This window comes from Monodon monoceros, unplaced genomic scaffold (assembly GCF_005190385.1).
Source record: "Monodon monoceros isolate NGI ecotype Baffin Bay Population unplaced genomic scaffold, NGI_Narwhal_1 Super_Scaffold_5, whole genome shotgun sequence".
Taxonomy (NCBI): Eukaryota; Metazoa; Chordata; class Mammalia; order Artiodactyla; family Monodontidae; genus Monodon; species Monodon monoceros.
Window position 1 is genome coordinate 114,012,991 of NW_021703782.1, and position 15,031 is coordinate 114,028,021.

At 52.0% G+C, this 15,031-nt stretch overlaps 2 protein-coding genes across 4 annotated transcripts in view; both read right to left on the reverse strand.

The window, feature by feature from the left end:
* Positions 1 to 303: 303 nt before the first annotated feature.
* On the reverse strand, positions 304 to 2,781 carry LOC114883941 (cytochrome c1, heme protein, mitochondrial). The gene is made up of 7 exons (XM_029202291.1): positions 2,612 to 2,781; positions 1,804 to 2,000; positions 1,595 to 1,721; positions 1,351 to 1,508; positions 1,095 to 1,255; positions 686 to 786; positions 304 to 604 (listed from the first exon to the last, which is right to left on the reverse strand). The coding sequence occupies exons 1-7, from the start codon at positions 2,741 to 2,743 to the stop codon at positions 500 to 502; spliced, it is 981 nt and encodes a 326-aa protein (XP_029058124.1). The 5' UTR covers positions 2,744 to 2,781; the 3' UTR covers positions 304 to 499.
* Positions 2,782 to 12,731: 9,950 nt separating this feature from the next.
* GPAA1 (glycosylphosphatidylinositol anchor attachment 1) overlaps positions 12,732 to 15,031 on the reverse strand; it is a 4,759-nt gene continuing 2,459 nt past the window's right edge. For 2 of the 3 annotated variants that reach the window (XM_029202203.1, XM_029202202.1), the window contains exons 5-11: positions 14,841 to 14,942; positions 14,558 to 14,754; positions 14,289 to 14,485; positions 13,778 to 14,192; positions 13,447 to 13,637; positions 13,195 to 13,365; positions 12,732 to 13,050 (exon numbers count right to left, since the gene is read on the reverse strand). In XM_029202203.1, the coding sequence (XP_029058036.1) occupies positions 12,804 to 13,050; positions 13,195 to 13,365; positions 13,447 to 13,637; positions 13,778 to 14,192; positions 14,289 to 14,485; positions 14,558 to 14,754; positions 14,841 to 14,942 (1,520 nt within the window). In that variant the 3' untranslated portion in view covers positions 12,732 to 12,803. The remainder of the gene's footprint in view (positions 13,051 to 13,194; positions 13,366 to 13,446; positions 13,638 to 13,777; positions 14,193 to 14,288; positions 14,486 to 14,557; positions 14,755 to 14,840; positions 14,943 to 15,031) is intronic. The other variant, XM_029202204.1, reaches the window with a different exon arrangement.

Consider the following 15,031-nt stretch of genomic DNA (forward strand, 5'->3'; position numbering starts at 1 on the left):
TGGTTCAATACACAGACACTGGTGGGTTACTGCAGCAGGGCCCTGGGTCCCTGGGCTGTGTCCAGCCAAGCGAAGCCCTTTCCACCTGGAACCAGGTTCTCTCCACTCCGGTCAGTGTTGCCGCTTTCTCTAATAGCTAGTTCTCTGCTTCCTGTCCCACGTTCACTGCTGGCTGGACTCCCAGCATTCAGGGCAATGTTGACCACACTGCACTGGACACCCCGGGAGCTCTGAGGGCAGGGATCTTCGTCCCAGAGTCCTCTGCAAACCTGTATTCCCATCACACAATAGCTCAAATGGGTATGTTGAGAAACTTAATTTATTTCCATGATGGGCGCTGAACGATCTGGAGCTGGAACCCCGTCTCCTGCCCCTTCCCCTCTGTCCCAGAGGAAGAGGGGCTTGGCCAGGAGGGCCAGCTGGGACCTGAACAGGCCCAGGGTGGCCCCTTGGCTTGAGGACCCATTCAGGCAGGACAGCAAGCAGACACTGGGCAGGGTCACTTGGGTGGCCGATATGCCAGCTTCCGGCTCTTCAGGACTGACCACTTATGCCGCTTCATGGCATAGACCAGGGGCAAAAGCAAGCCCATCACCATCAACATCTGGGGGGGGAGGCAGGCTCAGAGGAGGGAGGCAGAAAGGAGCCCTGCCCAACTCCCAGCCCCTCCGCCCAGCCCTCTCACCTTGAGCCCCATGCGTTTGCGATGGTCGTGTTCTGGTTCAGATGTCCAGCGCAGGAAGGTACACACGTCCTTGGCTACCTGGGACATGGTAGCTGGGGTGCCTGGACCAAGGACAAGTGGTACGAGCTGCCCGTGGGTGTCCCTGCCCAATTTGGGGTAGCCCAAAGAGCATCCTCCACCATGGGGCAGAGACGGGTTCCTGCCCACAGCTTCAAAAGGGATGGGACCCACCCTACCACCAGCCAGCACACAGATGGCCTCAAGGCTGCCCATGAGCCTCCTCAGAAACGCACAGTGTTCCAGCCAAGGAAGCTGCAGGCACTCTTGGGCCAAGAACACCAGGAGAGCATCCCTGGCAGTGGGGAAAGTAGGACCCAGCTTGCCCACCCCCAGCGTGGGGGCCTCTCACCGTCGTCAAACTCCAAGACTTCATTGTAGATGGGAGGCGCCATGCCAATGGCCTGGCCAGGAAAATAGGGATTGAAGTAGAGGCCTTCTCGCAGCGACACCCCAGTGGGTGGCTCACAGTAGCCCGTGAGTAGGGAGAAGACGTAGTCCTCACCACCGTGCCTGGGACCAGATCGGGGTCTCCTCAGCCCCTGGCATGAGGCAGCCCTTCCTGCCGTCCCCCGCCACACACACACCCGGCCACCGCAGGCCAGTACCTAGCTCGCACGACGTAGCTGAGATCAGGGGGCAGTGCTCCGTTGTTGGCCGCTCGTGCAGCCTCAGGGTTGGGGTAGGGTTTGGGGAAGTAGTCAGACAGCTTCCCCGGCCGCATGAACATCTCCCCGTTCTCGTTGGGGCCGTCCTGAACCTCCACCTGCCACCAAGAGCCCCATCACAACCCTGCTGTCCAGCACAGCAGGAGCCCCGATCTGTGGGTCCTCGGCATCCCCACGTCCCCACCTCCTCAGCCAGCGCCTTAGCTTCATCCTCTGTGTAGCACACGCCCACCAGGTGGCGGTAAGCCACGTAGTCCATGCTGTGGCAGGAGGAGCACACCTGCTTGTACACCTGGAAACCCCTCCGGATGCTAGAGACATAGAAAGGGTTAAGGGCGCCGAGGATTCCACCCCACCCGGCCCACCCAGAAATTCCCCCAGCCAGCCACACACCTGGTGTGGTCCAGGGAGGAGAGGAGGCCGCGGTGGGACCACGGATAGCTGGGGGGGTGCAACTCCAGGTCACTGGCACTCACCGCTGAATGCAGAGCCACAGCCAGCCCTGCACCCCCTGCCGCCAGCATGCCAAGCGCTGACAGAATCACTTTCCGGCCCCGGGACGGGCCAGACTTCGACGACAGGGACACTGCCTGCAAGAGTCCCGCTCAGCGCCTGCCAGAACACCACCCAGCCCTACCTGGGGATCTGACTCTCAGCGCCTACCTCTCCCAACTCAGGCACCCAGCACCGGCCACCTCCCGCGCCACTGCCCTCCCCACCCTCCCCGCTGCGGACCCCTCGACCGGAATTCGGCCCTGAGGGCGGGAGGGGGGGGTTGTGAGGCGTGTTCTTAGATCCTGGGCCAGGAATCGGGCCGAAGTGAGCAAGGGTGCTGGGGCAGGCCAAGGTCACAAGCAGCTGGCCGAGATCAGGCTGAGGTCACTTTAGGACGCGGGCCCAGTCTGGAAGGCCGGAGAGGGGAGCGGGCCTGGGCGCGCCCCCCGGGGAAGCGCCCAGTCCCGAGCCAGCAGCGAGCCCGCCCCGCCGCCCCCCACGCTCGGCACCAGGTGCCTGTGCTGCTCGGAGGGGTGGGAGCGCAGCCCTGCTCCCAAGGTCGGCAGGCAGCGGGGGTCCGGCCGGGGCGGGGGCCCGGGTGCGAAGGCTGCTCCTGCGCTGCCCGGCCCGCGCCCGGAGCCTCCCAGCGGTGACCTTCACCGGGCTGCGGGTCCGCGCGGCGGCCAGGGTTAAGACCAGCTCTCACCTGGGGTGTTCGCAGTGGGAGCTGCCCGGGCCGCGCACCGCTCAGCAGACTCCGGGACCGCGCGCCCGGCAGCCCCGCGCCCCGCGGGCCCAGCACTAACCCGCGAAGCGAAGCCACCGCCGCTGCCGCCATATTGCCCCTCTTCAGCGCGGCCGCCGCTACCGTGGGCCTCTGCGGCGCCGAAAGAGCTTAAACATCGCGAGAACCGGGGAGCGTGGGAGGGCGCGGGGCGGGGGCGAGGCGGGGCTCTGTCAGTCAGGGCCGGGCACCGCCTCGCCGCGCTACTCCGGTCGTCGTGGAAACCAGCGGTTGGGCGGGTCCTCATTGCGTCTCTCTGTTGCCGTGACAACTCCCAACAACCCTGGTTTCCCTGATCCCGCCGCTGGTCTCCGGGGCTCAGAGGTGCTGCGCCCCCGACGCCCGGACGCCCCCAACCCGGAATCCACCGCTTTTCGAAGGCATCGCACGCTTTCGTCGAGCAACATTTCCAGACCTGGCGCGGTGGCAGAACACCCTCACTGCAAAGCACTGATATTACTTAACCAGTCAGGTGATCCCCTGGAAGGCCCCTCTTGCCGAGCCCACTCAACTTGCCCAGTGCTAGTAGCCTATTCCCCGAGGCTGTTGAAGGCAATTACTGGCAAGTGTTGTAGTTTCAAAGCTGTAATCTCCCTGAGGCAATGGAGAACAGCTGGGGCAAATAACAGACTAACCAAAAAGCTTAAAAGGAAGAACTGGGGACGTATACATTGTCCACAGGGGCGTTGAAAAGCCCCACAAATTTCCGGAATACAGATGGTCAAAAACATAAGTAGGGCTGTGCATATACTCATGAAAGACCTGACCTTGAGTCTCTGTGCACAGGTGAAGCCTAAAGCAGAGTTGTAAACTGCCTGGCTGAATTCCGAGAGCATGTCCCACATACACACAGAGCCACTTGGGAATGACAGAGATTTATTGGTTCCAGACACTTAAGGAAATTTCTGTCAAATCATTTATCTGACCACTAAGCTAACCAGGTAGAGACTTCAGTGGCTACCCATGACAAATAATAGACTTGACAGAATTAGTTCAGAAAAGCCAATACACAAACACAACTACCATAGCAGCAACAGCAACAAAACCTGGAATCTGATTTCCAGAAATGCCACATTATATCAATTAAAATGTCTAGTTTTCAACAAAAAATTATGAGACATCCAAAGAAACAAGAAGGTCTGGCCTATAAATAGGGAAAAAAGAACCAATCAATAGAAACTATCTCTGGGGAATCTTAACTATTTAAATATGTTTGGGGGGGATAAACTGGAAGATTGAGATTGACATATACATACTACTATGTATAAAATAGATAATTAATGAGGACTGAGGACCTACTGTATAGCACAGGGAACTCTACTCAATACTCTGTAATGACCTATATGGGAAAAGAATCTACAAAAGAGTGGATATGTATAACTGATTCACTTTGCTGTGCAGCAGAAACTAACACAATGTTGTAAATCAACTATACTCCAATAAAAATTTTAAAAATAATAAAAAATTTTAATAAAAAACAATTAAATTAAAAAATATGTTCAAAGAGCTAAAGGAAACCATTATGTCTAAAGAACTGGAGGAAAGTATGAGAATAATATCTCATCAAATAGAGAATGTCAGTAAAAAGAAATTATAAACAGGATCCAAATGGAAATTATGGAGTTGAAATGTACAATAATGGAATTGAAAATTTTTACTTATGGGGTTCTACTGCAGATTTGAGCAGGTAGAAGAAAGAATTAGCAAACTTGAAGTTAGGTCGGTTGAGATTGTCTGGTCTGCAAAACAGAAAAAAGAATAGAAAAATTAACAGCACCTCAGAGACCTGTGGGACACCATTAAGCATACCAACCTATACATAATTCTCAGGAGCAGAGGAGAAAGAGGGGCAAAAAGAATATTTGAAGAAATTGTGACTGAAAACTTTCCAAATTTGATGAAAAACATGGATCTATTCATCCAGGAAGTTAAAAAACTCCAAGCAGGATGAAGTAAAAGAGGTCCACACCTGTACACATTATACACTGTTGAAAAGCAAAGAAAAGGAATCTTGAAAGCAGCAAGAGAGAAGTGACTCATCACATATAAGTGGTCCTCAATAAAATTAACAGAAGATTTCATACCAGAAACCATGGAGGCCAGAAGGCGGTGGTATGACATATTCCAAGTGCTGAAAGAACAAACTTGCCAACCGAGAATTCTATATCTGTCAAAATCATCTCTCAAAACAAGGGGGCAGGGACTTCCTTGGCGGCACAGTGGTTAAGAATCTGCCTGCCAACCCAGGGGACATGGGTTCAAGCCCTGGTCCAGGAAGATCTCACTTGCCACGGGGCAACTAAGCCCATGCGCCACAACTAAGATCTCACAAGCTGTGTGGTGAGGCCAAAAAAAAAAAAAAAACACACAAATCTATGGGTATAGACACAGAATATATGAGGTGGAATATGTGGCAATAAATTAAGAAGGGGTAAACAGCTATACAGGAGCAACATCTTTTAATACAGTTAAAATTAATGTAATTTTAATCTAAATCAGATTGTTACAAATTAAGATGTCAGTTGTAATCCCAAGGGTAACCACTAAGAAAATAACTCAAAAAATGTAGTCAAAGAAATAACAAAGGAATTAAAGTTGTTCACTGGAAAATAACACACACACACACACACACACACAAACAATAATGAAGAAATTGGGGGCAAAAAAGACATAAGACACATAGCAAATATCAAGATAGCAGGTATAAATTGTACTATATCATTAATTACATTAAATGTAAATGGATTAAAGTCTCCAGTTAAAGGGAAGAGATTGGCACAGTGGATTTTTCTTTTTAAAGTCATGGTCCAACTATATAATGCCTATAAGAAACACACTTTATATTCAAAGACACAAATAGAAAGTAAAATTTGGAAAAAAGGACACTTCATCAACAGTAACCAAAACAGAGCTGGAGGGGCTATACTAATATCAGACAATATAAACTTTAAGACAAATGTTTATATTAGAGTTAAAGAAGGACATTTTATAATGAAAAAAGGATCAATTCATCAAGAAGAAATGACAGCTATAAAGATATATTTGCCTAACACAGCCCCAAAATACATGAAGCAAAACTGGACAGAATTGAAAGGGGAAATAGAAAATTTAACATAACAGTTGGAGACTTCAGTACCCCACTTTCAGTAATGGATAGAACAGCTAGACAGAGTATCAGCAGGGAAAGAAAAGGCTTGAACAAGACAATAAGCCAACTAGACGTAACGGGCAGCAATGAAACACTCCAACAACAGAAGAGTACATATTCTTCCCAAGTGCACATGGAATATTCTTCAGGATAGGTCATATGTTAGGCAATAAAACAAGTCTCAATAAATTTAAGAGTAGTAAAAGCATACAAAGTATGTTTTCTGACTACAACAGAATGAAATTAGAAATCAACAGAAGGAGAGTAGGGAAATTCACAAGTATGTGAAAATTAAATGACATACTCCTAAATAAACAATTTGTCAAAGAAGAAATAACAGGGAGGGACTTCCCTGGTGGCTTAGTGGTTTAGAATCTGCCTGCCAATGCAGAGGACACGGGTTCAATCCCTGGTCCGGGAAGATCCCACATGCTGCAAAGCAACTAAGCCCATGAGCCACAACTACTGAGGCTGCACTCTAGAGCCCGTGGGTCACAACTACTGAAGCCCATGCGTCTAGAGCCTGTGCTCTGCAACAAGGAAAGCCAAGGCAATGAGAAGCCGCGCACCACAATGAAGAGTAGCTCCTACTCACAACAGCTAGAGAAAAGCCCGTGTGCAGCACCGAAGACCCAACACAGCCAAAAATAAAAATTAAATTAAAAAAAAATCACAGGGAAAATTAGAAAATACTCTGAGATGAATAAAAACAAAAACACAACATACTAAAACTTAGCACCATCAAGAGAGCTGCTAAGAGGGAAATTTAGAGCTTTAAATTACTGTATTAAAAAGATAAGATCTTAAATAAATAACCTAACATTCTAACTTCAAAAACTACAAAAAGTAGACAATCTAAACCCAAAGTAAGCAGAAGGAAGGAAATAATAAAGATTAGAGCAGAAACAGTTGAAACAGAGAATAGAAAAACAACAGAGAAAATAAACTAAAAGTTGATTCTTTAAAAAGATCAATGAAAATGACACACCTGTAGCTTGACTCACTAAGATAAAAAGAGAAGACTCAAATTGCTAAAATTAGAAATGAAAAAAGTGACATTACTACCAACCTTACTGAAATAAAAATGATTATAAGGTAACACCATAAATAATTTATGCCCCCAAATTAAATGATCTATATGAAATGGCCAGATTCCTAGAAAGATACAAACTGCCAAAACTGACTCAAGAAGAAGTAGAAAATCTAAATAGACCGATAACAAGTAAAGAAGCTGAACTAGTAATTAAATAACAACAACAACTTCCCAGAAAGAAAAGCCCAGGATGAGATGGCTTCACTGGTGAATTCTACCAAAATTAAGGAAGACTTAACTCCAATACTTCACAAACTCCTCCAAAAAATAGAAGATGAGGGAATACTTCCCAACTCATTATTTGAGATCAGTATTACCCTGACACTAAAACTAGACAACATATCATAGGAAAGAAAGCTACACGCCAATATCCTATATGAATATAGATAACAAAAATCCTCAACAAAATATTAGCAAACTCAACCCAATGCTTGAAAAATGCAGTACATCTTTTTCCCAGTGGGATTTATCTTAGTAATGTAAACATCAATCAATGTATAAAAAACACTCAATATAACACATAATAGTAATAAAGGGAAAAGGACCACATTTGATCATTACAATAGACACAGAAAAAGCTTTTGAAAAAAAATCCGACACATTTTCGTGATGAAAACCTCAAAAAAACAGGAATACAGGGCAACTTCCTCAACCTGATAAAGGACATCTATGAAAACCTCATGGCTAATATACTCAATGGTGCAAGACTGAAAGCTTTCCTAGTAAGATTAGAAGGAAGAGAAGGATGTTGGTTCTTGCCACTTCTACTCAGCATTATATAGGAGGGTCTATCCAGGACAATTAGGCAGGAATATAAAATAAAAAGCATCTAAATTTGAAAGGAAGAAATGAAATTATATTTGCAGATAACATGAATTACATACAACTGACCCATGAACAACATGGGTTTGAACTGCGCAGGTCCACTTATACTCAGATTTTTTTTGCTAAATACACACTACAGTACTACACCATCTGCAGTTGGTTGAATCTGAGGATTTGGAACTGCAGATACGGAGGGCTGACTGTAGTTATAGTTGGATTTTCAACTTTGCAGAGGGTCGGCGCCCCTAACCCCTGCATTGTTCAAGGGTCAACTGTGAAATCCTAAGGAACACACAAACTATTGATATTAGAGGTAATGGATGAGTTCATCAAGTTTGACTGAAGATCAATATACAGAAATCAGTTGTGTTTCTATACACCACCAATGAACAAACTGAAAATGAAATTAAGAAACTAATTATATTTACAATAGCATCAAAAAATTAAATACTTAGGGGACTTCCCTGGTGGCGCAGTTGTTAAGAATCTGCCTTCCAGTGCAGGGGACACGGGTTCGATCCCTGGTCTGGGAAGATCCCACACGCTGCGGAGCAACCAAGCCCGCAAGCCACAACTACTGAGTCCGCGTACTGCAACCACTATTTCACAGCTGACCCTTGAACAACGCAGGGGTTAGGGGCGCCCAACCCTCTGCAAAGTTGAAAATCCAACTATAACTCTAAAGTCAGCCCTCTGTATCTGCAGTTCCGCGTGCTGCAACTACTGAACCCCGTGCGCCTAGAGCCTGTGCTCCACAACAAGAGAAGCCAGCGCAATGAGCAGCCCATGCACCACAACAGAGTAGCCCCCACTCGCTACAACTAGAGAAAGCCTGTGTGCAGCAACGAAGACCCAATGCAGCCAAAAATAAATTAAAAGAAAAAATTAAATATTTAAGAATAAATTTAACAACCTTTGTACACTGAAAATGATAAAACATTACTGAAAGAAATTAAAGAAGACCTAAATAAATGTAAGGACATCCTGTGTTCACAGGCTGGAAGTCTTAATATTGCTAACATGTTAATACTTCCCAGACTGAGTAGAGTGGTGAAATCTTGCACCCGCCCCTCTGTCTTGCCTGGGACACAAATGATCCCTTTGTCCAGTATATCCTGCCCATTAGTCACTTAGTAGCCATCTGGGTTATCAGATCATCTGTGGAGGCATCACAGTGTCTGTGTTCAAGTAAGTGACCCTTTTATTTTATTTATTTGTTTTTTCACATCTTTATTGGAGTATAATTGCTTTACAATGTTGTGTTAGTTTCTGCTGTATAACAAAGTGAATCAGCTCTATGCACACATATATCCCCATATCCCTTCCCCCTTGCATCTCCCTCCCACACTCCCTATCCCATCCCTCTAGGTGGTCACGCAGCACCGAGCTGATCTCCCTGTGCAATGCGGCTGCTTCCCACTAGCTAGCTGTTTTACATTTAGTGACCCTTATTTTACCTAAGAATGGCTTCAAAGTGCAAGAGTAGTGGTGCTTGCGATTCAGGTACACCAACGAGAAGCCTTTAAGTGAAATGAAGTGCTTCCTTTAAGCGAAAAGGTGAAAGTCCTCAACTTAATAAGGAAAGGAAAAAAATTGTATGCTGAGGTTGCTAAGATCTACGCTAAGAACCAATCTTCTATCCGTGAAACTGTGAAGGAAAAAGAAATTCATGCTAGTTTTGCTGGTGCACCTCAAAAACTGCAAAAGTTATGGCCGCAGTGCATGATAAGAATTTGGTTAAGATGGAAAAAGCATTAAGTTTGTGGGTGGAAGACACGAACAGATAGGATTCAGTACTATCCAGGGTTTCAGGCGTCCCCTGGGAGTCTTGGAACACAAGCCCCGAAGGTAAGGGGTACTACTGTACTGCATGAATCCATTCACGTGAAAGTCCAGATTCGGCAAATCTATAGCGGCAGAGAGTAGGTTAACGGTGCCAGGGGCTGAAAGGGGAGGGGAAAGTGGGGTACAGGGCTCCTTCTGGGGGGCAATAAAAATGTTCTGAAGAACAGGCAGGAGCTGGCCAGGCAGGCCTTGGAGACCAAGGTAAGGAGGTTTGATTTTATCCTGGAGGCAATAGGCATCCCCTGAAGAGAGACAAGGTGGACCGCAGGTCCAGGATTGGGTGAGGGCACCAGGGGAGGAGATGCACGCGGGGTGGGAGGTGTTCAGGTCGGGAAGAGATGACTTAAAGGTGACCATGGCACATCCAGGAGGCGGAGGTGACAGGACGTGGCCTCAGGACAGAGGCCTAGAGGAAAGACACGATCTGAGTGCAGGCATGAGGGCAGCTGGAGCCCGCAGGGGCGGCTCACAGAGAAAGGCCCCCAGGGCAGCCCTGGAGCCCCACCTTAAAGCCCCAGGTGGAATGGGGTGACTTCGCAAAGGGTCTGATAGAAGCACAGAGGAGACCTGGGACAGCCAGCCAATTGCAGGAGGACGTCTGCAGAGGGTCTGGTCGTGAGGAAGCTGCTGGGTCTCCTGAGGTGGGTCCCGCCTGGCTCAGGACCTCCCCAGTCTTGCACCCTAACCTGCCGGGCCCTCACCCCATATCATAAGACAGGAGCCCCCTGTGGAAGCCAAAAGGTCTGCCCCTGGGCTTCCTTCTGGACCTCCAGAAGGGCTCCCTCTGATTCTTCCCTTCTTTCATTCAAGAAATATGTAGGAATATTCCACCACGTCCCTGGCTCTGTGCTGGAAAAGAGGCAGGAAGAAAGACAAAGCCTGTGCCATAGCGCTGCTCTTCTGGGGCATGGGAGGCAAGCGACCAAGGAATGAGCACTTACTACCAACACAACAGACACACACACTTCTAGATGCACCCGGCTGCCCACCGCCTGAGAGCCCCATGTGAGCTGGGCTCAGCAATAGTCCCTCTCGCATGAACTAGACTGAGGTGTCAGAAAACTCCAATAACAACGACTTAAACACAGTAGAAGTTTGTTTCTTTCTTGCAAATGAAGCCCAGTGGAGCAATCCTGGGCGACGGCTAACCCCAGTTTAGCAAGGGCTTTGGAGGGTCAGGGAGCCCCTGCTCATCTCCACCCCCAGCCTGGGCTGGAGCTCACGTCCCAGACGTGCTTCTGGTTCCACGTGGCCCCGGGGAAGGAGAGAGAAGCGGCTCAGAGGGCTATCTTCTGTTTGAAGTCTCTGCATGGAATTCACTCTTGAAGCTTCTGCTCAGGTCCTGTGGGCCACAGCAGCCACACGGCCACACCTAGCTGCACAGTCTGGCAGTGCGCCTGTGCTCATGTCAAAAATAGGGTGCCGTGACTAAGGAGAAGGGACATGGGGGCCAGCAGCAAGCACCCTCAGAGTAAAGCCTGCGGGGCCTTATACTCGTCCCCTGTACGTCTCATCTGTATCTTTATAGCCTGACGTTTTCTTTCGTTTTAAAATGTATTGCACAAGTGACATCAATGAAAATCAGAGCAGAAATTCTGTTTCCCCAACATATCAGCTTCAAAACTCCCATGGCTCCCCTCCACCTCTTGTGTACGGGTAAGCTCAAAACAACTGATGACCGGACAGCTTTTGTCCTCACTTGTATGTTTCACGATGTAAGGTATTTTCATGATTTGCGTTTTAAGTGGCTGCCTAAGTCCAGTTGAAAATGACTGACTGGCGCCGAAGTGCAGGTAAAACGTGTGGAAGGATTTTGTATTATATGCCAGTCCACAAAGACAGAGACAACGGGAGACCACAGCAGAGCAGAGATCTCTACGCACCTTGGAAGATGGGAAGCCCACAGACAGGCGGTGCCTGCCTTATCAGGGGAGATTTCCAAGAGAGGCCAGTCTGGAGGCACTTCTGGGGGTGCAGGGTATGGGGCTGCAATCCTCCTCTAGCCTCAAAATGACTAGACGACAAGCAGATGGAAGCCGGGCTGCTAGTCACAGTGGGCCTCCAGCACCCTTGCCCCACCCCATCCCTCACACTCTGCACACAGAGCACACGTGCCCTTCAGCAGTGAGAAGCCCCAAAGTGAACCCCTCCAGGTGCTGCCCCCCACTGTGGAGTCAGGGACCCCCAGCTGTTGAGGGGGTCCCCTAGGAAGATGAGCCCCACCATAGAGGTGGGCCTGGGTGGGGGCCGGGGGCGAAGCTTCCTCCCCGAGACTTGCCAGGCCGCCCCATCCCAGGATGCGGTCCCAAAGGAAGGGAGGCTGGTCCTGGGCTGATGCTCCAGGCAGTGCATCTCTGTCTCCCTTCCAACTCTGAGGCCTGTAGGAGGTGGTACTGGTCTCGCTGCCCTGTGGGGCGCTGGCAGGGGCATCTTGGCCCTCCCGTGAGGTCTCTTAGCCTCATGTGGCCGTGACGTCACCAGAGGGCTACACTTTGCTTTTCTCCCCTCCCGAATGGACACTGGACACCCCAGTCCCTTTCAGGGGTCTTGGTACAACCAGTGACCTCTCTGTGTACCAGCCCATCAGTGCCCCCCGCCAGCCCCCGGTGCTCAGGTGGTGCTGGGTGGGCACCCGGCCTGGGCTGGTCTGGCCCCCAGGAAGCCGGGCCAGGGGCGCCTCCTGCCCTACCCCAAGCCCACACGAGGTTCTGGTCTTGGCTGGGGCGCCATTCTCCTCCTCTGGAGGGAGCCAGCTCCAGCTCCTTTGACCTCTTAGCTCCAGCGCTGAAGACTGTGCTGTGTGGTCTCTGGGTGTCTCAGCTCCTGTCAGGCCTCCCAGCCCTGCCCGTCATGTTTCCTCTTGCACAGCACTGGGCCATGATGCGCAGAGACCTCCAAGGCCAGGAGAGTGCACCTGGGGCTGCGGCCAGGTCTGCCTGTGCCACTTCCACACCCCGAGCATCCACCCAAGGACCTCTTCCCAAGGCTGATGCAGCTGGGGCCCTCCCTCTCGCCATCAGTAAGTGGACCAGAAGGGGCTGAGCAGGGTGTCTAACCCTGCAGGCAAAGCCTCTTGCTACAGGCCCCGGGGCCCCACATACACGGCAGACAGTGTGACCAGGAGCCCGAAGGGCAGCTAAACAGAACTGTTTATTTCCCAGGAAGGGAAGAGCGTGGGGCGCGTGGGGGATTCCCACCTGCCTTCAGCGCTTCCAGAAGAGAACATTCCAGAAGAGGAGCCAGCAGGGGAAGAGGCCCAGCGCCAGCAGCGGGAAGAGCAGGGCGCCATAGGTGTGGTGCGCCAGCACGCCCTGAGCCAGCACGGCCAGGAAGAGCCGCCAGCCCTCGGCCAGGGAGAGCGGCGCCTCCTGCAGCCGCTGCCACAGGAACAGGCCGCCCAGGAGCGCAGCTGCTGGGCTTGTCAGCACCAGCAGGGCAGCACGGAGTGGCCTGCGTGGAGAGGCAAGGTCAAGGGGGGCTCTGGTGGGGGAGGAGGAGTGACGCGTGAGGGGGAGTCTGTGGCGAGGGGCAGAGGCCCCGGAGGTGGGGGGCACGTCGCGGCAGGCTTTGTGGTGGGGACTGACCAGCACATACCGGGGCCCGGAGGGCTTGGTGAGTGCAGCGCCGGGCACCATGGTGGCAGCCAGCAGAAAGCCCAGGGAGAAGTTTGTGAGGGTGATGCAGGCCAGCTGTAGTGCCAGGTAGATCAGGGCCACCAGCTTCAGCGCCATCCAGCTCCTGTCTGGGGCCTGTGTGCTCAGCACCCTGCAAAGCAAGGGGTTCAGGGGCAGCCGCCTGCGTGTCCAGGGTGCACCCTGCCCGCGCCCATCCAGCCCAGCTCCTCACCAGTGGGTGCTATGTGGAAGGGCCAGGCCAGCTGCATAGACGGCCAGCAGCGTCAGCACCACGGCCTCTGCCTCAGCCACAGGGAAGTGCTGGGCAGCCACGTGTTGACCCAGCACTGGGAGGACGTAGAGGGCCAGGCCCACAGCCTGGGAGATCAGCAAGGGTGCCACGAGCGAGGCCAGCCCCACGCGCTGCAGGGCACATGGGCACTTGGAGACAGATCCCGGGCCGGGGCGTCCCAAGGATCCTCACCATCCCGCCACCAGCTGAGACTGAGTGGCAGCAGTAACCACCACCCGGGACCCCAAAAGCAGGAGTGGGGGGCCATCACCTGTGTTGCAGGGAGGGGAGGACTGGACCCAGGGGTCCCCCCAGCCTCCTCAGGACCCACTCCAGCCTCATGCAGCTGCACCCACAGTTCCAGAGCGTGGCTGTGAGTCAAGGACCCTGACAAGGGGTGTGATGGGCTCTGCCCAGCGGGGGACCCAGGGCTCACTCCCACTCCCCCACCCCGAGGCTGGAGAGCTCTCCCCAGCCTAGAGTGGGGGGACCTGAGGCTGGCCACAAATGGACAGCGGGAAGCAGAGGATATCTTGAGACCAAGGACCAGGAGCAAAAAGCCGGCGGCAGGCATGTAGAGGCCGATGGAGACGAAGCGGGAGAGCGCGGGGAGCAGGTAGAAGAAGAAGGACTGGTGCAGGCGCTCCAGGAGGTGGTTGAGTTTGCGGAACATGCCCTCCAGAGCCCTGCCGGGCGTGGGCTGGGGTCACGGCTGGCCAGACACCCCCGGGCACCCACTACCCTGCCCCGAGTATGCAAAGGGCAGACCAGAAGGCACTCACTTGCCGACCGCCACCAGGTCATACTTATACTGGCGGAAGCTATTGACGCCACGGAGAGTTAGAGCCTCCACGCGGTAGCGCAGGAAGAGGCCGTGGGCGCCGTGGGGGTGGCCAGAGGCCTGCTGCAGAGCCATGAGCAGCAGCGTTTGCACACCCTGCAGCGGCCCGTCCGCTGATGTCCAGTCCTGGGGCTGCAGCTTAGACAGCGTGAGACAAAGTCAGATAAAGCCTGCACAAAGGCCCCGTGCTCCCCAGGCAGGTGGCCCTACCTTGCCCTGCAGCGTGCACAGGAGCCCCCCTTTCTGGCAGAAGGTCTGGAAGAGGTTGAGCAGGTCCAGGTTGGGCAGCTGTCCGTTGAGTCCCTCCACAGCCACGTCGAGGCTAGTGACCACATCACTGCTCAGCTCCAGGGCCACGGCTGCCTGGATGGCCCCAGCCCGGCCCTGCAGAGGGGATGACTGCATACCTGTAGAAGCAGGTGAATGAGCTGCCAGTGAGGGGCTGGTGAGGACAGTGGCTCTGTGGGGGCCAGGGCAGGGCAAGAACACCCACCAGTGACATTGACGTCGTGGTAGGCTTCAAGCCAAGCCTCAGAGCCCAGAAGGTCGTGCTCTGTCACCAGGAAGATGATGTCTTTGGCCCAGTAAATCTGCCCTAAAGACCAAAAGCAGGGTCAGCAGGGCCTGAGGCGGTGGCCAAACCCTCCCTTGCCAGCAGTGGCCCCTGAGCCTCACCCCGGAAGT